Consider the following 27,769-nt stretch of genomic DNA (forward strand, 5'->3'; position numbering starts at 1 on the left):
TAGATGTGAATATCCCTTTCATTTTTAGTGCTGTCCCCATATTGGTTCAGTATGATGATGTGGTCCATAAAACGAAAAAAGCTTGTGCACCCCTGTAGTAAACCATCACTTATTTATTCCAATAAACCATAATTTATTTACTTGGGATTTCAATGATCATATATGCAAAATGAGTAAGTGGAAATGTAAATAATACATTTACCATATTTTTCTGACTAAGAAGCATTTTTAAGCAAGTTTACAACTTGCTAAAATTGTGTGTGTGTCTCATAGCCCTTTGAAAAATCAACCACACTCACACGGAGACCTTGGAATTTTAAATTATGCTGATTTTCATTGATGCAGAATAAGTCACCGCGGTGCTGGTTAGGGGGACAGAAAGCGACAGGAAATGTTTTTGACGTTTCGATCCTTCCCGGGTATTTTTCAAACAGTCGCTGTGCCCAGAACGCGAAGACGGAGAGGTGAATAGCACAACATGCGATCCAGCGTCAATGTGTGACACAGACGTAGGCTCGCACCGAAACACGTGTAGGGGCTGGCGTAATTTTAATAGGAGGAACACATGGGTACAGATGAATTTTGACATTTATTTATATATTATATATGAGGCTCCATTTACTGACCTCAGTCTTATTTCTTTACTTTACTGCATATGACTGGTTATTCAGCCTTGATTTCAGACTACTCATTTATGTTTTATCATACTGGTCAGTTGACATCTTTTCCATTTTTCATTCATTTAATATTATTGTTATTTTTTGTTCGTATATCCAAATTGGAGTCTACTTACTCCCATTCACCATTTCCTCCTGCTGTGTTTGTCACCCTCTAGTGTTCCCCCTATTTTAAACATTTGTCTTTTATCCATTGTCAGTGTTTATCTCAACACATTTAGTGCTATGTACACACGTTCAGGATTTCTTGCAGAAAATTCCTGAGAAAAACCTGAAATTTTCTGCAAGAAATCTGCATGCGTTTTTGCCGCATTTTTTTCCAGACATTTCCCAATGCATTTTATAGTGGGAAATCCGCAAAAAAACCCGCAAAATTAATGAACATGCTGCATTTTTTACCGCAATGCGTTTTTTTCGCGGAAAAAAAACCCGCATCATGTGCACAAAAATTGCGGAATTCATTCTAAATGATGGGATGCATATTGTATGCAGTTTTTTTGCGCTTTTATAGCGTTTTTATAGCGAAAAAAACGCGAAAAATCAGCAACGTGTGCACACAGCCTTATAGTTCACAAACCAGAGGCCAAGAAATGGATCACTTACCTGGTCCTTGCTGTCAAATTTTCTTTTAATCCATATTACGATAACATCCACATCTTGATGAAGTGCAGGTGATTAGGCAGGAGAAAGGAGTTCCTCTCACCTGCCTACTCCCCTGCCACCAGCACACCGCACTTTATCAAGATGTGGATGTTATCGCAATATGGATTTAAAGAAAAATTTGACAGCAAGGACCAGGTGAGTGCTCCATTTCTTGGCCTCTTGTTTGTGAACTATATGAACATCTCCTGTGTATGCACCACCCAAAAGAGGTCCTGGATATTTAATTGTGGGGTGAACATTTGTCTTCAAACAAAGCACTTACTTAGATGTTTTCATTGCTGCCTAAATCTCTAAAACACATTTTTGTAGGTTTTTTAAAAAAGAAAACATTACACATGTGTAAGACACCATTGTGCCCTTTATGGCCCTTGGTACAAAACAACAAGAAAAATAAAAGGCATTGGCCCCTTGTTAGGTCCCTGTTGGGGACAGTACATAATGCCCTTTGTTTGGAACAACCCTCCTCCACTCATACCCCTTCGGAATAGACCAGTACCAACGTTTTTACCCTAGAGAACCAAGAAATGAGACCAACCATAGACCACCAGCTCCACATCTTTACATCACAATAGTGTTAATATTTTTCTCTATTTTCTGTTGTCCAAACTTGAGTGCGTCTTTACAGCACAAAAATATTGTAAATGTTAAATGCCCTTTCTATGTCGCACCAACAACAAAGTAATGTATGTACACAGTGACTGCCCCAGCAGAATAGTGAGTGCAGCTCTGGAGTATAATACAGGATGGATGTAACTCAGGATCAGTACAGGATAAGTAATGTAATGTATGTACACAGTGACTCCACCAGCAGAATAGTGAGTGCAGCTCTGGAGTATAATACAGGATGTAACTCAGGATCAGTGCAGGATAAGTGATGTAATGTATGTACACGGTGACTCCACCAGCAGAATAGTGAGTGCAGCTCTGGAGTATAATACAGGATGTAACTCAGGATCAGTGCAGGATACGTAATGTATGTACACAGTGACTGCACCAGCAGAATAGTGAGTGCAGCTCTGTAGTATTATAGAGGATGGATGTAACTCAGGATCAGTACAGGATAAGTAATGTAATGTATGTACACATTGACTGCACCAGCAGAATAGTGAGTGCAGCTCTGGGGTATAATACAGCAGAGGTCCCCAACCGCCGGTCCGCGGACCAGGACCGGGCCGTTGGGGTTTTTCAGCCGGTCCGCGGCGCCCCTGTTCAGCGGTCACGTGGGACCGCTCATTAGAGAAATGAATAGGCGGCTCCACCTCCCATAGGGGCGGAGCCGCATAATTCATTTCTCTAATCAGCGGTGCCGGTGACCGCTGAACAGAGGAAGAGGCTGCGGCACCGAAGACCAGCTGTCCGGGGGAAGGAGCAGGACGCCGGGAGCAGGTAAGTATATCATATTTACCTGTCCTCGTTCCACACGCCGGGCGCTGTCTCCATCTTCCCGGCGTCTCTCCGCACTGACTGCAGGCAGAGGGCGCGATGACGCATATAGTGTGCGCGCTGCCCTCTGCCTGATAAGTCAGTGCAGGGAGACGCCGGGAAGATGGCGCCGAGGAGCTGCAAGCAAGACAGGTGAGTATGTGTTTTATTATTTTTATTGCAGCAGCAGCAGCACAGCTATGGGGCAATAATGGACGGTGCAGAGCACTATATGGCACAGCTATGGGGCAATAATGGACGGTGCAGAGCACTATATGGCACAGCTATGGGGCAATAATGGACGGTGCAGAGCACTATATGGCACAGCTATGGGGCAATAATGGACGGTGCAGAGCACTATATGGCACAGCTATGGGGCAATAATGGACGGTGCAGAGCACTATATGGCACAGCTATGGGGCAATAATGGACGGTGCAGAGCACTATATGGCACAGCTATGGGGCAATAATGGACGGTGCAGAGCACTATATGGCACAGCTATGGGGCAATAATGGTGCAGAGCACTATATGGCACAGCTATGGGGCAATAATGGTGCAGAGCACTATATGGCACAGCTATGGGGCAATGGTGCAGAGCACTGTATGGCACAGCTATGGGGCAATAATGGTGCAGAGCACTATATGGCACAGCTATGGGGCAATAATGGTGCAGAGCACTATATGGCACAGCTATGGGGCAATAATGGTGCAGAGCACTATATGGCACAGCTATGGGGCAATAATGGTGCAGAGCACTATATGGCACAGCTATGGGGCAATAATGGTGCAGAGCACTATATGGCACAGCTATGGGGCAATAATGGTGCAGAGCACTATATGGCACAGCTATGGGGCAATGGTGCAGAGCACTATATGGCACAGCTATGGGGCAATAATGGTGCAGAGCACTGTATGGCACAGCTATGGGGCAATAATGGTGCAGAGCACTGTATGGCACAGCTATGGGGCAATGGTGCAGAGCACTATATGGCACAGCTATGGGGCAATTATGAACGGTGCAGAGCACTATATGGCACAGCTATGGGGCAATTATGAACGGTGCAGAGCACTATATGGCACAGCTATGGGGCAATTATGAACGGTGCAGAGCACTGTATGGCACAGCTATGGGGCAATAATAAACGGTGCAGAGCACTGTATGGCACAGCTATGGGGCAATAATGGTGCAGAGCACTATATGGCACAGCTATGGGGCAATAATGGTGCAAAGCACCAGGGAAACAAGCATGGTGCTCCCACTCATTCTGAACCTATGGTAAGTTGAATCACATTCTCATTATAAATGTCATAATTATATGATAAGTATGCACTAAGCTCCATCCCTCCATAACCCCACCCCCATATGACCAAAGCCCCGCCCCTGCCCCACCCCCACCGGGCCATGGAAAACTGGTCTTGCTTAAAGCCGGTCCCTGGTGCAAAAAAGGTTGGGGACCTCTGCAATACAGGATGTAACTCAGGATCAGTACAGGATAAGTAATGTAATGTATGTACACAGTGACTGCACCAGCAGAATAGTGAGTGCAGCTCTGGAGTATAATACAGGATGTAACTCAGGATCAGTAATATGATGATGTACGCACACAGTGGCTCCACTGTTCATGGTTATTATATAGCTGGTTCATGTAACATACGGGCCTTCTATTACTTGGTGCTGCCATACAATATTGCTTGTATTAGAATTAGAACTTTTAGCCATGATTGTGCATTCAGTGTAAACATTAATTCCACATTTACAGACTGGGGGGTAAATCTGTGCCTGCTGACGGCGTGCACCTAAGGCCATGTGCACACGTTCAGTATTTTTCGCGTTTTTTCGCTATAAAAACGTGATAAAAACGCTAACATATGCCTCCCATGTATTCCGCATTTTTTGTGCAAATGCGATTTTTTTCGCGGAAAAAAAAGGCTACATCACGGAAAAAAAAGCAACATGTTCATTAAAATGCGGAATTGCAGGGATTCCGCACACCTAGGAGTCCATTGATCTGCTTACTTCCCGCACGGGGCTGTGCACACCATGCGGGAAGTAAGCAGATTATGTGCGGTTGGTACCCAGGGTGGAGGAGAGGAGACTCTCCTCCACGCACTGGGCACCATATAAGTGGTCAAAAAATAAGAATTAAAATAAAAAATAGTCATATACTCACCCTCGATGTCTTCCCGCCTCTCAGCTGCATGCTGCCACTTCGGTTTCTGTAGCTGGTGTGCGGTGAAGGACCTGTGATGACGTCACTGTCTTGTGATTGACCGCGACGTCATGGAAGGTCCTGCGCGCACACACCATCTATACGGAACGGACGCCGCTGAGGTCTGCAGGTGAGTATAAGCATTTTTTTTATTTTTAAACATTCTCTCTTTTACTATAGATGCTGCATAGGCTGCATCTATAGTAAAAAGTTGGTCACACTTGTCAAACAGTATGTTTGACAAGTGTGACCAACCTGTCAGTCAGTTTTCCAAGCGATGCTACAGATCGCTTGGAAAACTTTAGCATTCTGCAAGCTAATTACGCTTGCAGAATGCTAAAAAAAAAACGCGAAAAAAAAAATGCGGATTTCTTGCAGAAAATTTCCGGTTTTCTTCAGGAAATTTCTGAAAGAAATCCGGACATGTGCACATACCCTTATAGTAACGTAAGTGAATGGTATCAGAGAATCTCCTGGACTAATAACAGCGCAGGGCTATGATGCCTCCGCCACCAGGGAGCGATCCCAGAGGAGAAATAGCTAATGATCTTACAGAACACAAATAAAGGATTAGTAACAAGAAACCTTAGCGACGGCCCCAGGGGAACGTCCCACAGTTTACACGGCGGCTAAACCACTTTGTGTTACTATAATGATCGCACCTTAGTACAAAGTGACAGGGCTGTAAAGGAAGAGGACACCGCTGAACAATGGGGGGACATAGAAGCAATGCCGCAGTGCCCTGCTACAATCACTATCCTGCAACTGCCTGCTAGAGCAGTGCACTAATCCCCTGAAATACTCTGTGCTGCTACAGTACAGCATGCTGACACCTACTGATGTGCACCACATTTCTGTCATTACAATAAGATGCCCACCTTATGGCATATGTCCGTCTTGATCTCTTTTAACGCTCTCTCAGAGAATACGCAGCCGCATCGTCTCAGCACGCAGAACCTGGGAGACAGAGGACACATTACAGAAATACTTACACCTAAGGAAAACGTGACCAGCCAGGCCTGATAAGGCTCTGGAGCTCCACTAGGTTATATTCACTGTACATCTTCCTCAGGCTGAAAATCCATCCAATATACGTGAATAGGTTTGTATCAGGTGCACGTATCTATACAAACACCATCCAGATGGAATTAACAGTCAGAGATTACTGCAACAAATATGCCATGTATGAGCTGTTAGACGGTGCGGAGAGTAATGCTGTTACCCCACTAGTGTAGGGGGATGGACACTAACGCAAAGCAATATGTCTCATGCCTTGCATAATATTTTCTTCACCCTCTAATGTAGATAAGACGTGGCTGAAACAGAGCTGAGCGTTACTAAGTGTGTAAGGAACAGGCTTGCCACAATTTATACTGCTGGTTTATCAGAAAAATGCAAATCTGTGATTGCCTGTAATTACACATTATGACCTGTAGATGTCACTGATGCTGTGCTCTTGTCCACCGATGTTTCTCTATGAAAGCCAACCACAGCTGGCAACCAGAATCCATTTTAGGGCTCAGTCACAGGAGTGTATAACACGGCCGAGTCGAGTACAATGCAACATTTTATCAGATAGCACTCAAACCAATGTTATACTAACGTGGCAAAGAGCGCAGGAGTCGGCACCAAAAAAAAAAAGTTGCAGCATATCGCGAGTGCATCCTTAAATCGGAGGATGCGCACCCATACAAGTTTGTGGGTGCGTGGAAATCATCGGACTCAGACAATGGAGAAATTAATTTCTCCATCTTCTCTACACCTGTGCTCGCATGAGAGAATTGGATCACACTGAGATGACACTGCTCAATCTCTAGCAGAGTTTCATCTGAGTGTCTTCAGCATAATTGGACTGATTTTCTCCCATGACAGAACACACGGCTGTCTGACCGCAGCCTTAGGGTGCAGCAAGAGGCATCTGCCATCCAGTTAGGTTTTATCTATGGACAGGGCAGCAATAGAAAAGCTTCTGTCCTGCTGCATTCATGCGCATTTCTCCACCACCACATACATGACCCTATCCAAAGGGAACAATCAGAGTTGGTCTGAATCGATTCACAGGACCCAGTTCGGCGGCCGGGTCACTGATCCGTGGCTGCTGGACGTGAGCCCTTTAAACCAGGTCCAACTTCCTTTCATCCGTGGTTTCTCTTTTCATGAGCCGACCTGGCACAAAGTCACATGTGCGTCACGCTGCAACGTTGACGTTATGCCAGGCCGGACGATCCCAGGGCTCCTGTGCAGCGGCCATAGATTACTCAACTGGGTCCTGCAAATCAATTTACACCCACACTGGTAACCATGGTAAAAGAGAAATGGAACAGTAGGTCATTTTCTAATATACTATGCTATCCGTGATAATACAAATCTTCGAGGTATTCTGGTTAAAAAAAATGTATCACCTCTTCACATGATAAATGATAACGGCTAGATCGGTGGGGGTCCATCTGCTGGGGACCTTTATCCCTGTCAGAATGGATTATCAGTGCATTAATTACCTATGGCCAGAGTGCGGCATCCAGCTATTACCGCAGTGTGCACGGCGACTCCACTATAATAAGGATAAAAGTGAATGAGAATATCCATGCTTCCATTCAGAGGGACACACTTCCCAAAACCAACTTTGCTACAATTGTACCCAGAGAGGATCTGTCAGTTCTCCAGATATGTGTAACCCCTTTCCGACACGGCCAATTTCCATTTTTTGCATTTTCATGTTTTCCTCCCCTTCTTCCCAAAGCCATAACTTTTTTTTTTTTTTTCTGACCACATGGACATGAGAGAGCTTGTTTTTTACTGAACAAGTTGTACTTTTGAATGACACCAGTCTTTTTATCACATACTGTACTGGAAAATGGGAAAAATTCCAAGTGTGGTAAAATTGTGAAAATTAAAAAAAAAAAATAAATACATAAAAAAAAAACAATTCTGACATTGTTTTTACAGTTTACATTTTGTGGTAAAAATGACCTTGCAATATGATCCTGCCCATTAGTACGATTACAGTGATAACAAACATGTCCAGTTTTTATTTATATTAGTGGTGGGAAAAAACACGGGTATTACATACCTGGTAATGTGTTTTTTCATGAGACATGACGGCACCACGAGAGAGGGGATCCGCCCATCAAGGACAGGAAACCTTCAAGATAAAAGGGGCGGCTCCTCTCTCCACATCAGTTGTTTACAGAGTACGAGAGGAACTCCGCTGGTTAGTGTACACATAAATAATACATCCTATACGGTTCTATTCACCGATACCCCAGGGAGTGTATAATACAAATAATGCTAATAATGCACCCAACTAATGACGTGATCAAAAGGGTGGGAATATAAGGGTGCCGTCATGTCTCATGAAAAAACACATTACCAGGTATGTAATACCCGTGTTTTTCCATCATACATGACGGCACCACGAGAGAGTTACAGAGATTGTATTCTCTTTAGGGAGGGATCACTGCTTGTAACACTCTTCTCCCAAATGTGAGATCAGAGGTAGCAGATAGGTCTAGCCTATAATGTTTAAAGAACGTAGACGGAGAGGACCAAGTGGCCGCCTTACAAATCTGGTCGATGGTAGCATCTGCTCTCTCCGCCCACGACGTCGCCATGGCCCTCGTGGAGTGGGCTTTCAGACCCTGTGGAACAACCTTGCCTGCACTACTATACGCTAGAATAATGGCCTCTCTCACCCATCTAGCTATAGTCTGTTTTGAGGCTTTAAGGCCCTTCCTTGACCCCTGGAACGAAACAAATAAAGCCCTATGCTTCCTCCAGGATTTTGTCACCTCTAGATACTGTAGGATACATCTCCTAACGTCTAGGCAATGGAGTCTCTCCTCTTTTTGGTTACTGGGATTGGGACAGAAAGAGGGTAGGGTTATGTCCTGAGCCCTATGAAATCTCGATACCACTTTGGGGAGATATGCCGGATCTAATTTTAATACAACCCTATCGTCCATGATTTGTGTGTAAGGGGGGTCAGCTGACAACGCGTGTAAATCCCCCACCCTACGGGCTGATGTAAGGGCCACTAACAAAGCTGTTTTTAATGTTAGTATTTTATCAGAAGTTGTATTTAATGGCTCAAAGGGGCTTTCCGTCAGGGCTGTTAACACTAGATTTAGATCCCATGGTGGAGGAGTAGGAGATGGAACAGAGTCAGCTCTACTACAGGCTCGGACAAACCTCACCACCCACCTATTACTTGCCAGGTCACAGTTAAATAGGGCTGCTAAGGCTGAAATGTGTACTTTGAGGGTACTAACAGCTAACCCCAGATCTAAGCCCTTCTGCAGGAACTCCAGTATTGCCACTATTGGGACCTCCCCTTCCCGTATTGGCCCTGAGCTGGAGAGGAATTTCTTCCATATTCTCCCATAGATCTTGGTCGTTACTGGCTTTCTGCTGCTGAGCAAGGTGGATATTAGCCCAGCCGAGAACCCTTCTTTCTCTAGTAACGACCGCTCAAATGCCAGGCTGTCAAATGAAGCCCGGAGTTCTGCGGGTGGTTGAAGGGACCCTGCGTTAGAAGGTCCTGGTCTTCCGGGAGAACCCATGGGTCCGTCACTGACATCACTCTCAGCCAGTAAAACCACGGTCTTTTCGGCCAGAAGGGAGCTATGACAATTACCCTGGCCTTGTCCTCCCTGATCTTCCTCAGAACCACTGGGATTAGACATATCGGTGGGAAGGCATACAGGAGTCCTGACGTCCATTCTATGCTGAAGGCGTCTACTGCCAACGGCCTGTCTGCTGGGTTCAGGGAGCAGAACTTTTGGACTTTCTTGTTGACTTTTGAGGCAAAGAGGTCTATCTTGGGTTTTCCCCACATGTGCACTATCCGTTGAAAAACGGACTTTTTTAGGGACCATTCTCCTTGCCTCAAGTGGTTCCTGCTTAAAAAGTCTGCCTTTATGTTGTCCACGCCTCGGATATGCAGGGCCGATAATGACAGGAGGTGCCTTTCGGCTAGAGACATGAGTCTTGTGGTTACGTGCATCAGAGCCCGAGAGCGGGTGCCTCCCTGGTGGTTCACGTATGCGACCGCTGTTCGGTTGTCCGATAGGACTCTCACATGATGCCCTGCCAAGTGAGGAAGTAATCTCTCTAGCGCTTTTTCTATTGCTAGGAGCTCCCACTCGTTTGAGGATAGATCTTTCTCCTCTTGAGCCCAGGGGTCTTGGACCCATAGTGTGTCTGAGTGGGCTCCCCACCCCCACGGACTGGCGTCTGTTGTGATCACCTTGGAGGCTGTGAATGTCCAGGGAACTCCTCTCGGGGATGACTCTATCTGTAACCACCATCTGAGAGATTGGAGCACAGAGAGTGGGAGAGTGAGCTTCTGCTCTAACTGCCCCTGAAGTTCCTGGTCGTTCTGCAGCACACACCATTGCAGTTCTCTTGCATGGAACTGGGCCCATTTTACTGCCGGTATGCAGGAGGTTAGGGATCCTAACACCGACATGGCCCTTCTTAAAGTCATTTCCGGTTTTTTTAAAGTGGTCATAATCATTTGTTTGATTTTTTCCTCTTTTCCTTCTGGGAGGCGACACTCCTGTGCCACGGAGTCTACCGTTATCCCCAGGAAATTCTGGACCATAGCTGGCTCCAGCTTGGACTTCTTGAGATTTAGTTGCCATCCCAGTGTCTGAAGAGTGTCCATCACTATCCTGACCTGTTCCTGACAGTGAGAAAAGTTCTTCCCCACTATCAGGAAGTCGTCCAGGTAGGGTATTATCAGAGTGTCTTTTTCTCTGAGATGAGCTGTGACCTCTGCTATCAGCTTTGTGAATACCCGTGGGGCTGTTGCTATCCCAAAGGGCAGAGCCTTGTACTGGAAGTGACGCAGCTGGGACCCCATCTGGACTGCCACTCTGAGAAACCGACGATCTTGTTGCCTGATTGGGACGTGATAATAAGCGTCCTTGAGGTCGAGGACGGACATGTAACACTGGGGATAGAGAAGTTTCACCGCTGATTTTATGGTCTCCATCTTGAATGATGGTATTACAAGAAATTTGTTGAGGCCTTTTAGGTTTATTATTGTCCTCCAGGAGTTGTCTGGTTTCTTTATGAGAAAAAGAGGGGAATAAAATCCTTCCCTTCTTTCCTCTATAGGAACTTCCTCCAAGACGTGTTTGTCTAGGAGTGATGTTACTTCTCCTTCCAGACTGTCTTGTTTCTCCTGAGAGGATTGTACTGGGGTCTGCATATACCTTCTTGGAGGCCAGTGGTGAAACTTTAGTTTTAGGCCTGATCCTACGATCTGCCGGATCCATATGCTGGATGAGATCCTCTCCCAGGCTGGAAGGAAGTGAGAGAGCCTCCCTCCCACCTGAGAAGGACCGTCACTGGGAGGGTTTTTTGGTGTCTCTGGGGGACTTGCCGAAATAGAAGCCCTTTCCTCCCCTGGGTCGCTTGTCCAGGTTGCTCCTGTCTCGGTCTCTGTACTGCTGTCTCCGGAATTTTTGACCTCTCCGAAAGGAGCGACGAAAGGGCTGAAACGGCTGTTTCGGGAAGTTCTTCTTTTTATCCCCGGCTTTCTCCAACACCTCGTCTAAAGCCGGTCCGAAGAGGAAGTTCCCCTCACAAGGCAAAGAGCAGAGCTTCATCTTCGCCTGAGTATCTCCTGGCCAGCATTTAAGCCATACGGCACGGCGTCCTGTGTTGGCTAACGCTGCTGATTTTGCTGCCAGCCTAGCCGAGTCCGCTGATGCTTCAGCTAGAAACACCGCCGCTGCTTTCATAGTTAGTATTGCCTCCAGGATAGTTTCCCTGGGAACTTTTTTCTCTACCTGTTCCTCCAGGTTGTCTATCCAGATTTTAAGGGATCTGGCTACACAAGTGGCCGCGATGGCTGGCCTTAGTGCTCCTGCTGAGGCTTCCCAAGCTGTCTTCAGGGAACTGTCCACCTTCCTATCCAGAGGTTCTTTTAGAGAACCTAGGTCCTCGAATGGCAGGGAGGATTTCCTGGCAACTTTGGAGACCGCCACATCAATTTTTGGGGCTCTGTCCCAAGATGAGGACGCCTCCTCTTCAAAAGGGTACCTTCTTTTTAGGGAGGTAGTTAACTGGGACCTTTTTTCTGGCTTTTGCCATTCTCTTTTAATTAGTTCTTGTAGCTGCTCATTAACAGGGAATGACCTCCGTTTTTTCTTTTGTAGGCCAATGAACATGAGTTCCTGGGCTGTCTTTTTGGCCTTCTCATCTACCAGCCCCATGGTAGAGCGAACAGCTTTAATAAGCCTATCCGTAGCCTCTGCTGGAAAGATGTCTTCTTCCTCTGAGCTACTATCAGAGCAGCGGGCTGTATCGGAATCCTGCTCTGACCCCGAGGAATCTCTTTGGGATCCTACTGAAGGGCTGGATCTGTGCCTAGATCTGGCATCTGTGTCAGCTGTCTGTAATGCGTTTACGGACCTAGAGACTTCGGTCTGAATCAGGGACCTTAGGCTGTCCGTAAAGGAGGGTGTTTCCTCCGCAACAGTCTGGTTGATACATTCCTGACACAGTCTTTTACCCCAAGATGTCTTTAAGGGTTTTTTACATAAGGGGCACTCCTTATTTTTAGTTTTCCCCTGACGCTTTTTGGGGACCTCCTATACTCCACCCCGCAATGTATGTAAGAAAAGAGGGGAGAGACGGAGATAAGAGAAGAGAAAAGAACAGACATTAGCGTGCTGGACTTTCTCGCAGATCACTCACCACTCGGACGCTTTCAAAGTACGGGTACCGGATCCGGAGGTTGGCTGGATTTCTCCATGTCTCCTACTGAGACTAGGGACCCTTCCTTGGCACGGCGATCCGTCCGTACGCTGTCCGAGCGGCTTCTGCTGCTGCCATGGCGGGACTGGCTCTTTTCGCTTGAGCGAGACCGCCTCTCCTGCATCTCTTGCTGTGGCATCAAATGCTCTGGTGAAAGACTCTGCATCATACACGTTAACACTTAGCAAGAGTAGTCACCTTCAACCTGGCCTGGTTTTAGTGACACAGGGCAGCGTTTCTGGCTTGTTTAAATAGATTCACTTTTTTTTTTTTTTAATGAATCACCTGGTTGATCCTGCCTTACTGGCTGCTTCAGTGATCAGGTGTATAATCGCACCTGTCCTGAATAAATACCTGGTTGATCGTGCCTGCACCACTTCCGGTGCTTCTATGTGCAATCAATCACCTGGTTGATCCTGCCGCGCTAGCGCAATGCCTGCGCTGAATAACCGTGCCAGCGCGCACCCGGCAACCACTTCCGGTGCGCGCTTTGTAATTCACGATTCACCTGGTTGATCCTGCCTCTGCCAGAGCTCTGTGCGCGCTCCCGGACTTACTTCCGGTGCGCGTTGCTGAATTGTGCTCCAGGCGCGCGCATCACTTCCGGTGTGCGCCGCCTTTTTCGGTCCCCCTGTCCCTTAGCCCCTGAGAAAAGTTCCGAGTGCTGCGGCCGGATGTCGTGCGCATGCGCGTACCCACCGTTTTCGGCACCCGACGCCGGCCGGGACTCCAGAAGGCAGTGCCGCACACACCTCCAGCGTCAGATGTCCTCTTAGCCGGACATCGCTCCATGCCGCACTCCATGTATCAGGTACCGCCAGAAAGGGGGAAGGAGGCAAGGGTGGAGACCTGCTTCTTCACGCTCGACAGGGAGGGCCCCAAAACCCACCGAGGAGCTTACCTAGCCCGGGCACCGATGTGCCTCACGGGCTGCATGGCCACCTTTGGTCAACAGGGGGGGCACCAAAGGGTGACCCCCGTGGACAGCAGGATTTCTACTCGACAGGGGGGGGGCGCCCTGCGGTCCCCGTGGAGGATCTTCACCCGGGCGTTCGCCTCGCGGGCTGTGGCCATGCTTCGCTCAGGGGGGGCATGGTATACATTGACCCCCGAGGCGACTACGGGTACCTGGTGACGGGTGCAGCAGACAGCGCCTGCCCAAATTTCACCCGACCCAGATCCCGGCATCCTCTTCAATCTTCAGACGTCATCCATCTTCATCAGACGTCTTCCATCTTGAGGGTTCCCCGTCAAGGACAGGAAACCAACTGATGTGGAGAGAGGAGCCGCCCCTTTTATCTTGAAGGTTTCCTGTCCTTGATGGGCGGATCCCCTCTCTCGTGGTGCCGTCATGTATGATGGAAAAAACAAGATTTTTTTATAAAAAGAAAAAAAAAAAAAAAAGGAGGGGGGGGCCTTGTGTCGGGTTTTTAGCTTGTAACATGTATAGTGGATGTCGGAAAGGGGTTAAGTAAAACACTTGCATTCCTAATTAAATAATTCTGGAATATCTTTCCTTAGTCCTCTGTGTGGTGCCGTTCTGCTGATATTTCTCCAAATCAACCATAGCAAACAATGTAGACACACTCCCTTTACACAAGAAAACCCTTATCAAGGAGAGATATTCGATCAGGATAGGATATTAGCCAATTGATGTAAACAGAAATGACAATAATGAGTATTTGGGATGCACGGTATAAACCTAATGGGGAAATACTACGCCACCCTAGCTGAGGCACCTATATCTGCCCCTACCTAGCTGCGGAGGTAGACGCCCTAGGGGGGGGAACGCTGTGGCGCCCCCGCTCAACGATGACTATCCCTATGGGCCCTGATATGCCCTGCAACCACTAGTGGCTAGATGGTTGTACCTCGCGCCAATTTAATTTTTTTTTTAGATTATTTTGGGATGCACGGTATAAAAGGTTACAGAACGCATCACTGTACCGGGATCCAGCTTTATGCATTATAAAACCAATATTTCACAATGGTTTTCATAGATCACCTACCGGTGTTTGCCGTTCATTTCCAGACCCACAACAGGGCAGATGAACTGTGCTCGCTGATCGTCATATTTGTCACCTTTCGTATTGCCTTTGTCGCCTGTCCAAGCTGGGTTGTCACTGAGATTGAGCTCAATCACGTTCTGTCAGGAAACAACATATTATTACATGAGCTAAAGCCTAAACGTTCCCCCGTAATATAATAGCACTGATCTGATTGGCATTGCAGGAGGTGCAGAGCTCATGTCAGATGCTGTGCAGGGATTCTTTGTTCTGATCTTGTCACACTGATTTTGTAACCTGCGACGGAGGCTGCAAAGCAGTGGGGTGAACAAAGCCTGAGAGCCTCCGTCGCAGGTTACAAAATCAGTGTGACAAAATCAGGAGAACAAAGAAGAAGTGTGCAGCAATAGCACAAGATGGTAGCCAACATCTCCCACAATGCATGTAACCAGAGCCTGTACAATAAATAGCAGGTGTGGTACCTTGATGCTTTTGATGTGAGCAGCAGAATCCGTGTGCGGTTTGTCCGTGGATTTGTCCAGTAAGAATTCAATTACAGCGTCTTTATTATACAACCTGAAGAGAGATAAGGAGATAGAGTGCCCGTTGTTGAGCCGTTTACCATAGTGACGGGACATACACTAACACGACTCCTTATGGCATTACGGAGCCTGGCCCTATTCTAAAGGATGACCAGACATTTAGCAGCACAGATGAGAATTAGCATTAATGTATCTAAAATGAAAGACAAAAAATCTCTCCATCTTCCAGACGGTCTGGTGAAGGTGATTGTATGAGACAAACTAGCAGCACTTAGGGCAGGATGGGTTTCTAAGGCTCTGGAGGAAGACTACGGTCAATCTTTATGGTTGGTTTTTATCTTATGTGGGGACCAGTAATAACAGAAAAGCAGAGATCTAGTAATAAATGGAAACAAAAAGATCGAATATGTAAGGGTTAGGCCTTGGTGGTCCGCACCTTCCCAGCTCACAGGTCACGATGGGCCTCTTCAGCTTCTCCTGGCTCAGGGTGCAGTAATACCAGCGGGCGACCAGCTCTGCGTTCTTATCAATCTGCAAGAGACAAGAAGGGACATCAGATCTGAACAGATTAAAACATTCATTAAGCTGTTTGAGTTACTTCAGGTCCCGAGAACTGACATGTCCACTACTACATGTGCTGTATAATGAAGTGCTCAACAAGCAATCCTGCACTGCACAAAAGGAAAGCGCCCCCAGCGCTCACATATAGCGGCACAACTCGGCAGGTGAGCAATTCAGCAGTCCAAAGGGAGAAGCACGGCGCGGAGGGGCAACAAGCGGTTAAGAGCACGTTGAGGAGGGCCCACCAGCGGGGGGGAAACGAACAGCGCAGAGGGGCCACCAGTGGGAAGGACGCACGGCGCAGAGGGGCCACCAGTGGGAGGGACGCACGGCGCAGAGGGGCCACCAGTGGGAGGGACGCACGGCGCAGAGGGGCCACCAGTGGGAGGGACGCACGGCGCAGAGGGGCCACCAGTGGGAGGGACGCACGGCGCAGAGGGGCCACCAGTGGGAGGGACGCACGGCGCAGAGGGGCCACCAGTGGGAGGGACGCACGGCGCAGAGGGGCCACCAGTGGGAGGGACGCACGGCGCAGAGGGGCCACCAGTGGGAGGGACGCACGGCGCAGAGGGGCCACCAGTGGGAGGGACGCACGGCGCAGAGGGGCCACCAGTGGGAGGGACGCACGGCGCAGAGGGGCCACCAGTGGGAGGGACGCACGGCGCAGAGGGGCCACCAGTGGGAGGGACGCACGGCGCAGAGGGGCCACCAGTGGGAGGGACGCACGGCGCAGAGGGGCCACCAGTGGGAGGGACGCACGGCGCAGAGGGGCCACCAGTGAGGGGGAAGCACGGCGCAGAGGGGCCACCGGTGGGGGGGGACGCACGGCGCAGAGGGGCCACCGGTGGGAGGGACGCACGGCGCAGAGGGGCCCCCACTGGGAGGGACGCACGGCGCAGAGGGGCCACCAGTGGGAGGGATGCACGGCGCAGAGGGGCCACCAGTGGGAGGGATGCACGGCGCAGAGGGGCCACCAGTGGGAGGGACGCACGGCGCAGAGGGGCCACCAGTGGGAGGGATGCACGGCGCAGAGGGGCCACCAGTGGGAGGGACGCACGGCGCAGAGGGGCCACCAGTGGGAGGGACGCACGGCGCAGAGGGGCCACCAGTGAGGGGGAAGCACGGCGCAGAGGGGCCACCGGTGGGGGGGGACGCACGGCGCAGAGGGGCCACCGGTGGGAGGGACGCACGGCGCAGAGGGGCCCCCACTGGGAGGGACGCACGGCGCAGAGGGGCCACCAGTGGGAGGGATGCACGGCGCAGAGGGGCCACCAGTGGGAGGGACGCACGGCGCAGAGGGGCCACCAGTGGGAGGGACGCACGGCGCAGAGGGGCCACCAGTGGGGGGGACGCACGGCGCAGAGGGGCCACCAGTGGGGGGGACGCACGGCGCAGAGGGGCCACCAGTGGGGGGGACGCACGGCGCAGAGGGGCCACCAGTGGGGGGGACGCACGGCGCAGAGGGCCCACCAGTGGGAGGGACGCACGGCGCAGAGGGCCCACCAGTGGGAGGGACGCACGGCGCAGAGGGCCCACCAGTGGGAGGGACGCACGGCGCAGAGGGCCCACCAGTGGGAGGGACGCACGGCGCAGAGGGGCCACCAGTGGGAGGGACGCACGGCGCAGAGGGGCCACCAGTGGGAGGGACGCACGGCGCAGAGGGGCCACCAGTGGGAGGGACGCACGGCGCAGAGGGGCCACCAGTGGGAGGGACGCACGGCGCAGAGGGGCCACCAGTGGGAGGGACGCACGGCGCAGAGGGGCCACCAGTGGGGGGGGGACGCACGGCGCAGAGGGGCCACCAGTGGGAGGGACGCACGGCGCAGAGGGGCCACCAGTGGGAGGGATGCACGGCGCAGAGGGGCCACCAGTGGGAGGGATGCACGGCGCAGAGGGGCCACCAGTGGGGGGGACGCACAGCGCAGAGGGGCCACCAGTGGGGGGGACGCACGGCGCAGAGGGGCCACCAGTGGGGGGGGACGCACGGCGCAGAGGGGCCCCCACTGGGAGGGACGCACGGCGCAGAGGGGCCACCAGTGGGAGGGATGCACGGCGCAGAGGGGCCACCAGTGGGGGGGGACGCACGGCGCAGAGGGGCCCCCACTGGGAGGGACGCACGGCGCAGAGGGGCCCCCACTGGGAGGGACGCACGGCGCAGAGGGGCCACCAGTGGGAGGGACGCACGGCGCAGAGGGGCCACCAGTGGGAGGGATGCACGGCGCAGAGGGGCCACCAGTGGGAGGGATGCACGGCGCAGAGGGGCCACCAGTGGGAGGGACGCACGGCGCAGAGGGGCCACCAGTGGGAGGGACGCACGGCGCAGAGGGGCCACCAGTGGGGGGGACGCACGGCACAGAGGGGCCACCAGCCAGGGGGACTGATGAGGCACAAACAGAGGACAGCAAGTGAGGTAAGACACAAAATATATGGAACAAAGCAGGGGCCACTAATCGCCATATGTATTGTACACCCTCCAGTGTGACCTGGAGCCACCACAGCTCAGGAGCCAGGCCCTTCACCCCGTCCTCACCTTCTCCACCTTCTTCGGCCCTTTCACCAGTTCATGGCGCTTGGGGATGGTTCCTCCGTCACAACCCATCTCACGACTCAGTCTCTCAGCGACCACAACAAACTCTGACCGAAAACTGAACTACTTCCGCTTCCGGCGTTACGTGACGTCACTTCCCGTTCATTCTGTGCCTCCCGGATCGGCCATCTTGCTGCACCTTACGTATGACGTTTGTGAAGTGAATATCTTAGAATGATTATCTTGATATAGTGAAAAAAGCGGGAATTTTGTGACTGTGACATTACAAAAATATCCAAAGTCTGGTAACAAAAACAGATTAAATTAGTTGTCTTATCTGCGCAGCTGCTACTGTGAACTACACATCCCGGCATTCCTTGCCCCATGCTATGACTCCTATACAGCGTGAATGTGGCAAGGCATGATGGGAACTGTAGTTTCGCTTCTGCTCAATTTCAAGTACCCGAACTAGAGATGCTGAGGTTGGGTTTCTTAGAGGAGATGGTGCTGGTGAGGTTTCCTGAGGTGAAAACATCCTCAAAAGAAACAAGTGGCAGCCAAGCTTGTGACTTAGGCTACTTTCACACTAGCGTTAACTGCAATCCGCCACAATGCGTCGTTTTGCCGAAAAAACGCATCCTGCAAAAGTGTTTGCAGGATGCGTTTTTTCCCCATAGACTTACATTAAGCGACGTATTGCGACGGATTGACACACGTCGCAACCGTCGTGCGACGGTTGCGCCGTGCTATGGCGGACCGTCGGGACCAAAAAATGCTACATGTAACATTTTTTGCTCACTACGGTCCGCTTTTTCCGACCGCACATGCGCGGCTGGAACTCCGCCCCACCTCCCCGCACTTCCCCGCACCTCACAATGGGGCAGCGGATGCGCTGGAAAAATGCATCCGCTGCCCCCGTTGTGCGGCGGAGAGAACGCTAGCGTCGGGAACCTCGGCCCGACGCTAGTGTGAAAGTAGCCTTAAACATACCTGTCCATCAGCTTTTTACATATTTTATGACCAAAAATATATTTTTACTTTGTCCCTTATTATTATTATTTATTGTTATAGCGCCATTTATTCCATGGCGCTTTACATGTGAGGAGGGGTATACATAATAAAAACAAGTACAATAATCTTGAACAATACAAGTCATAACTGGTACAGGAGGAGTGAGGACCCTGCCCGCGAAGGCTCACAATCTACAAGGGATGGGTGAGAATACAGTAGGTGAGGAAGAAGGTCCCTTCTTATGAACCAATTTTTATATATCAAAAATGTTTTTTGTGGTTGGTGGGGGCGAGAGCCTTAATAGCAACATTTGTTTCTCAATAATCGTGCGCTGTAAACAGGCTGCCAGTCACCAGCAAAACTCTCGTTCGTCGGGTGAAATGATTTTAAAGCAGACTTTAAAAATCATCATTCTCGGCAGCACATTGTCCACCTGTGCTGCCGACAACAGTGACAGTCTGTGTACACTAAACAATCTATCCCTGATCGTTCTGTGGGCATATTAAATGCGGTCAGCCTGTTCGCTTTTACATGACCACTGATAAGCTAATTTACAGCCGATCAGTGGTCACTTAATGCTGCTAATTGTGCAGTGTAAACCCCGCATAAGGGTCATCAGTATCATGGTCCCAGACCACCCTTTTATGAGGCAGCGTGGGGGGGATATTATGGAGAGGGGCAGTGTGGGGGAATTTATGAAGAGGGACAGTGTTTGGAAAATATTGTTGAGATGTGCAGTGTGGGCGGCATATATTGTGCAGGAAGTACAACGAGGGACAAATACTTTTTCATCACACAGCAGCATGGGGAGGGTCGGATTGGCCCAGGTGAAATACCGGATGAAGCTCCGGTGAGCCCCAGGTCCTTGGTGGACCCCTGAGCAGGTCGCAAAGGGGACCCGCCAGTACTGCACTAGTAAAAATGTCCACCGGCTTATAAGAGACTAGCAGCTGACATCAGCGCACGGAACAGGCATATGGCAGTGACATCACTATCTTGCGGCACATGCTGATGACAGCATGCGACCTCTTATAGGCCGGCGGCCATTTTAGCTTCCGCTCCGGATATGAAGCAGCAAGATGGCGCCAGGGGAGCGCAGGAAGAAGAATATATATTTTTGCTTCTGTGGATGCCGCAGGATAGTGAAAATAGGGGCACAGGACAGAGGAAATAGGGACCCAGGATGAGGCAACATACGGCTTAAGATGGGGCAACATAGTGTCCCAGGATGGGGCGACATAAGGCCCAAGATGGGGCAACATACGGCTTAAGATGGGGCAACATAATGTCCCAGGATGGGGCGACATCAGGCTCAATATGGGGCAACATAGTGGCCTAGGATGGGGTAACATAAGGCCCAAGATAGGGCAACATAGGGCCCAAGATGCGGCAACATAGTGCACCAAGATTGGGAAACATAGGAGCCAAGGATGGGGCTACATAAGGGCCCAGGATGGCGGACATTATTGAACAAAGTGGGCAAGGATGGGGGACATTATTAAATAAAGGGGCCCAAGATGGGGGACATTATTAAACAGGGCCAGGATGGGGGGCATTATTAAATAAAGGGGCCCAGGATGTGGGACATTATTAAACAGGGCCAGGATGGGGGGGCATTATTAAATAAAGGGGCCCAGGATGTGGGACATTATTAAACAGGGCAAGGATGGGGGGTATTATTAAATAAAGGGGCCCAGGATGTGGGACATTATTAAACAGGGCCAGGATGGGGAGCATTATCAAATAAAGGGGCCCAAGATGGGGGAGCTTATTAAATGGCCCAGGATGGGGGGCATTAGAAATATTAGTAAATAGAGGGTCATAGGATGGGTGACATTATTAAATAATGGGAGCCAGGATTGATTACATAATTGTATGGGGGCCAGGTAGCTTTTTTTTCATTTGTTGCAGTGTAGTAGCCGAGGGGGGGGGGGGGGATGGAGAAAGTGCACTACAAGTGATGACCTATAGATGATGTGTGTTACTTTCTGCAGAATTGAGTCTGGGCTGGAAGTAGTGATAGAGGTCTACGCTAAATGAAGAAGAAAAACGAAGATGGATTACGTCAACTAGAGATGTCACTGGTGAGTCACTGTATTACCTGTACATTACACACTCTATACTATCTACACAGCTCCTGTGTATAATGTCACTGGTGATCCCTGTATTATCTGTACACTGACATTATATACAGAGCTGCTGTGTATAATGTCACTGGCGATCACTGTATTACCTGAATTTTTTTCCCCAATTTGAAGTTTACTGTTTGCCACATGGGTTTTTTTTGCCTTCCTCTGGATCAACGTGTTAGGGCATGTTACGTTAGGCTATGGGTTGAACTAGATGGACTTAAAGTCTTCCTTCAACCTTAATAACTATGTTACTGTGTTACTATATACAGAGCTCCTGTGTATAAAGTCACTGGTGATCACTGTATTACCTGTACACTACACACTATATACAGATATTCTGTGTATAATGTAACTTGTGATCACTGTATTTCCTGTACATTATATACGGATCTCGTGTATAATGTCACTGGTGATCACTGTATTACCTGTACACTGACACTATATACAGAGCTCCTGTGTATAATGTGACTGGTGATCACCGTATTATCTGTACACTGACACTGTATACAGAGCTCCTGTGTATATTGTCACTGGTGATCAGTGTATTAGGCCAGTCTCACACATCCAGATAATTCCGGTACCGGAAAAATCGGTACCGGAGTTATCCGTGTCCGTGAGCTCACGTGGCACATCAGTGTGGCACACATGCGGCAGCCGTGTGTCGCCCGTGTGCCGACTGAGTACCACACGGACCGTGCAGGAGACAGCTCTACAGTAAGCGCTGTCCCCAGCGTGGTGCTGAAGCCACCATTCATCCCTTCTCTCCAGCAGCGTTCGCTGGAGAGAAGGAATGAAAAATCAATGTTTTTTTAAATTATTTTTGTCTTTAAAATCAAGTTCCTTGTCACCTCCCCCCTCCCACCCCCTGTGCGCCCGCCCGCTGGCATTAAAATACTCACCCAGCTCCCTCGATGCTTCCAGCTTGTCCTGTATGAGCGGTCACGTGGTACCGCTCATTACAGTGATGAATATGCGGCTCCACCCCTATGGGAGGTGGAGCTGGGTGAGTATTTTAATGCCAGCGTGCGGGCGCACAGGGGGTGGGAGGGGGGAGGTGACAAGGAACTTGATTTTAAAGACAAAAATAATTAAAAAAACATTGATTTTTCATTCCTTCTCTCCAGCGAACGCTGCTGGAGAGAAGAAATGAATGGTGGCTTCAGCACCACAAGCTGGGGGGACAGCGCTTACTGTAGCGCTGTCTCCTGACTTTAATGGGTCCGTGTGATCCGTGCGCTCCCACAAACACTGACATGTCTCCGTGTTTTTCAAACGGACACACGGTCAGTGAAAACATGCTGACATGTGCAGAGACACATTGATTTTAATGTGTCTACGTGAGTCAGTGTCTCCGGTACGTGAGAAAACTGTCACCACACGTACCGGAGCCATTGACGTGTGAAACAGGCCTTACCTGTACACTGACACTATATACAGAGCTCCTGTGTATAATGTGACTGGTGATCAGTGTATTATCTGAACACTGACACTATATACAGAGCTCCTGTGTATAATGTCACTGGTGATCACTGTATTACCTGTACACTGGCACTATATACAGAGCTCCTATGTATAATGTTACCGATGATCACTGTATTACCTGTAAATTATATACAATGGAGCTCTGTATTTAGTGTATAGTTAGTGTACAGCTAGTACAATGATCACTGGTGACATTATACACATGAGTTGTGTAGATAGTGTCAGTGTACAGGTAATACAGAGATTGATTTGTGGGGGTCCGACTGCTGGGACCCGGCTGATTGGCAGAATGTGGAACTTTTATCCCCATTAGAATGGAGCTCATGTTCGACTCGACCACTGATCCTTCCATTCATTCTCTAAGTGGCTGCCAAATGCTGCACTTGGCTTTTTCTGTAAGCCCTAAAGAGGATGAATGGGGCTGAGGTCAGACATCCCACCTGTGGCTCCATTTTAAAATGGGAATAAAAGCTCCCTGTCTGGTATAAAAGTTCCCAATTCTTCTGATCAGTGCGGTTTCCAATGGTCGGATTCCTCCAATCAATAAGTTATCACCTGCCTAACCTGTGGATCCATGATAACTTGTTTTCATCAAAGAACTCTTTAATGCAAGCTACTGTAATTGTACATCCCAGTTATAATGTGGGCACAGTAGATGTGCAGGAGCCCCCTGTGTTTTACAGTTCATGCTCCACTATATTGGGGATAACGGCTAACAGGTATTTGCATGTAGCTGTAGTTTGGGCCCTTAGAGTCCATTCCCCTGTGGGCCACAAACACCCCAGTCTGACCGTGTGCATGGGAGATATTTTTGTTTATGGGGCAGAATACTATTTTTTATGGGCACTTTGTTGAGAAGTGCTTCTGAAGACTGGTAAGAGGAAAATCTGCAGAAATCAGTTCTAGCCTTGAAATCTCATCATGGCATCTGTATTATATGGAGACAAAAGACTAATCAGACATGTCATCTTTAAGTCACCTGGGTGTAAATGTTTATTTGTAATACTGCTTGCGTCTCATCGGTGGTGTAGTTCCTGTATGGTCCGCAGTCTGATTATGGCTAGTAACAACAACTCTTATATCTCCTTATCATTGTTATGGACTTACTAGGAGTTGTAGGTTCATGCGATAAAATTGTATATGGGGCTGACCTGACATTAAAATTGATCGCTGTACTAAGCTTGCTCTTGTGCTACATTCATGTACTGGCTGTGATTCTGGTCCTGCATTCATGCACTGACTGTGGTTCTGGTGATGTATTCATGTACTGAATGTGGTTCTGATGCTGCATTCTGTTACGCCCAACCATGGCACATGTAGATTTGTGGATCCAATATGCCACAGGGCCGCACCTATCCAGGAAGGGGCGTAAGTGAGCTGCTACCTTGGTGCTTCCTGGAGTCTTTAATGGTAAGGGCAGGCTTGTACACCAGGCAGCCATCAGGTACCATTCCTGTGAAGAACACGGTACTATAGCTGCTGACCAAAGGGGACAGGAACATTGACACTGTTTTAGGACTTCGTTCAGACACACTTTTCTAGGATATTGGATCAGGGTTTGGCCTCTAATGGACCTGGGAATATTGCTCATGCACTGGCCGCACCGGGACCAGGGTATACAGGTTCAGGACACTGGTCACACTGGGACCAGGGGACCTCACAACTCAAACACCTTATTAACTAATAATTCAATATGCTGCTTGGCGACTCCCTAGGGTAGAGAAAGTCTTTTATACAAGATACCTCTCAGCAACAGGCTGAGAGCATTTACCATAACGCACGCACTGCACCTTTAAAAAAGGGGAAGTGCAGTCATGCAGGTAATAGGCGCGACACACATAGAAGTGAGAGGAAAGCAGAACGCTAGGGACCATGCCGCAGTGCTGGGCTAGTGAGTATACCAACATCCCTGCATGGAGAGGGAAGCGGACACGATGCAGGGGCGCCTGCAGCAGCGTTACACATTAATGTACTGATGGTGGTTCTGATGCTGTATTTATGTACTGACAGGGTTTCTGGTCCTGCATTCATGTATTAATAGTGGTTCTGGCGCTCACTCATACGCTGAGAGTGGTTTTGATCTTGTACACATGAAGCAATCCATAACATTCAGGGCTATGTTAAAACTTAAATTTGAGATTTAACATTAGATTTAAGAAGGATTTGTCGAGTTTCTGCTCCAAAAACTTAGATTAAGTTAATGTCTGTTCACACTGATTTTTTGGAAGCAGAAACTCTCTAAATCCTCCTCAAATACTCAGAATTTGACTCTGGTGATGTACTAACATACTGATGGAGGGTATAGTGATGTATTAATGTAAGTACCTCTACGTATTTTTTTTTTGCAGCCCTTGGGATTGGTTTGATATGGCAATGTGGCCCTTGAACCAAAAATGTTGTGCACCTCTGATCTAAACAAACATGTACAACAATGGCTTATCCTGTACTAATCCTGAATTATATCCTTTAGTATATTCCAAAGCTGAACTCACTGTTCTGCTGGTGCAGTCACTGTGTACATACATTACATACATTAATTATCCTGTACTAATCCTGAGTTACATCCTGTATTATACCCCAGTGCTGCACTCACTATTCTGCTGGTGCAGTCACTGTGTACACACATTACATTACTTATCCTGTACTGATCCTGAGTTACATCCTGTATTATACTCCAGAGCTGCACTCACTATTCTGCTGGTGGAGTCACTGTGTACATACATTACATTACTTATCCTGTACTGATCCTGAGTTACATCCTGTATTATACTCCAGAGCTGCACTCACTATTCTGCTGGTGCAGTCACTGTGTACACACATTACATTACTTATCCTGTACTGATCCTGAGTTACATCCTGTATTATATTCCAGAGCTGCACTCACTATTCTGCTGGTGGAGTCACTGTGTACATACATTACATTACTTATCCTATACTGATCCTGAGTTGCATCCTGTATTATACCCAGAGCTGCACTCACTATTCTGCTGGTGCAGTCACTGTGTACACACATTACATTACTTATCCTGTACTGATCCTGAGTTACATCCTGTATTATATTCCAGAGCTGCACTCACTATTCTGCTGGTGCAGTCACTGTGTACATACATTACATTACTTATCCTGTACTGATCCTGAGTTACATCCTGTATTATATTCCAGAGCTGCACTCACTATTCTGCTAGTGCAGTTACTGTGTACATACATTACATTACTTATCCTGTACTGATCCTGAGTTACATCCTGTATTATACTCCAGAGCTGTACTCACTGTTCTGCTGGTGCAGTCACTGTGTACATACATTACATTACTTATCCTGTACTGATCCTGAGTTGCATCCTGTATTATACCCAGAGCTGCACTCACTATTCTGCTGGTGGAGTCACTGTGTACATACATTACATTACTTATCCTGTACTACAGTGGGTATGGCAAGTATTCAGAACCCTTTAAAATTGTCACTCTATTTCATTGTAGCCATTTGGTAAATTCCAAAAAGTTAATTTTTTTTGTCACATTAATGTACACACTGCACCCCATCTTGACTGGAAAAAAACAGAAATGTAGAATTGTTTGCAAATTTAATAAAAAAGAAAAACTGAAATATCACGGTCATAAGTATTCAGACCCTTTGCTCAGACACTCATATTTAAGTCACATGCTGTCCATTTCCTTGCAATCCTCATTAATGGTTCTAGTCCTTCATTGGAGGCCAGCAGTGTTTAATTAAACTGATAGGACTTGATTTGGAGAGTCACACACCTGTCTATATAAGACCTCACAGCTCACAGTACATGTCGGACCAAATGAGAATCATGAGGTCAAAGGAACTGGTCAAGGAGCTCAGAGACAGAATTGTGGCAAGGCACAACAGGTGCCAAGGTTACAACAGAATTTCTGCAGTACTCAAGGTTCCTAAGAGCACTGTGGCCTCCATAATCCTTAAATGGAAGAAGTTTCGGACCACCAGAAGTCTTCCTAGACCTGGCCGTCCAGCCAAACTGAGCAATCGTGGGAGAAGAACCTTGATGAGAGAGGTAAAGGTGAACCCCAAGATTACTGTGGCTGAGCTCCAGAGATGCAGTAGGGAGATGGGAGAAAGTTCCTACAAAGTCAACTATCACTGTAGTCCTCAACCAGTGGGGCCTTTATGGCAGAGTGGCCCGACGGAAGCCTCTCCTCAGTGCAAGACATATGAAAGCCTGTATAGAGTTTGCTAAGGACTCCCAGACTATGAGAAAAAGGATTCTCTGGTCTGATGAGAGGAAGATAGACCTCTTTGGTGATAATTCTAAGCGGTATGTGTGGAGAAAACCAGGCACTGCTCATCACCTGCCCAATACAATCCCTACAGTGAAACGTGGTGGCAGCATCATGCTATGGGGGTGATTATCAGTTGCAGGGACAGGACGACTGGTTGTCATTGAAGGTAACATGAATGCAGCCAAATACAGAGATATCCTGGATGAAAACCCTCTTCCAGAGTGTTCTGGACCTCAGACTTGGCCAAAGGTTCACCTTCCAACAAGACAATGACCCTAAGCACACAGCTAAAGTAACAAAGGAGTGGCTTCAGAACAACTCTGTGACCATTCTTGACTGGCCCGGCCAGAGCTCTGACCTAAACCCAATTGAGCATCTCTGGAGAGACCTGAAAATGGCTGTCCACCAACGTTCACCATCCAACCTGACGGAACTGGAGAAGATCTGCAAGGAAGAATGGCAGAGGATCCCCAAATCCAGGTGTGAAAAACTTCATCATTCCCA

The 27,769-nt window shown here is 48.7% G+C and overlaps 1 protein-coding gene across 4 annotated transcripts in view; it reads right to left on the reverse strand.

The window, feature by feature from the left end:
• RTF2 (replication termination factor 2) overlaps nt 1–18,572 on the reverse strand; it is a 70,687-nt gene extending 52,115 nt beyond the window's left edge. For 3 of the 4 annotated variants that reach the window (XM_077253150.1, XM_077253149.1, XM_077253151.1), the window contains exons 1-5: nt 18,380–18,543; nt 15,725–15,819; nt 15,229–15,322; nt 14,750–14,886; nt 5,852–5,930 (exon numbers count right to left, since the gene is read on the reverse strand). In XM_077253150.1, the coding sequence (XP_077109265.1) occupies nt 5,852–5,930; nt 14,750–14,886; nt 15,229–15,322; nt 15,725–15,819; nt 18,380–18,448 (474 nt within the window). In that variant the 5' untranslated portion in view covers nt 18,449–18,543. Of the gene's footprint in view, nt 1–5,851; nt 5,931–14,749; nt 14,887–15,228; nt 15,323–15,724; nt 15,820–18,379 lie in introns of all 4 variants that reach the window. The other variant, XM_077253148.1, reaches the window with a different exon arrangement.
• Nucleotides 18,573–27,769: the final 9,197 nt, after the last annotated feature.

Source organism: Ranitomeya variabilis, chromosome 4, assembly GCF_051348905.1.
Source record: "Ranitomeya variabilis isolate aRanVar5 chromosome 4, aRanVar5.hap1, whole genome shotgun sequence".
Taxonomy (NCBI): Eukaryota; Metazoa; Chordata; class Amphibia; order Anura; family Dendrobatidae; genus Ranitomeya; species Ranitomeya variabilis.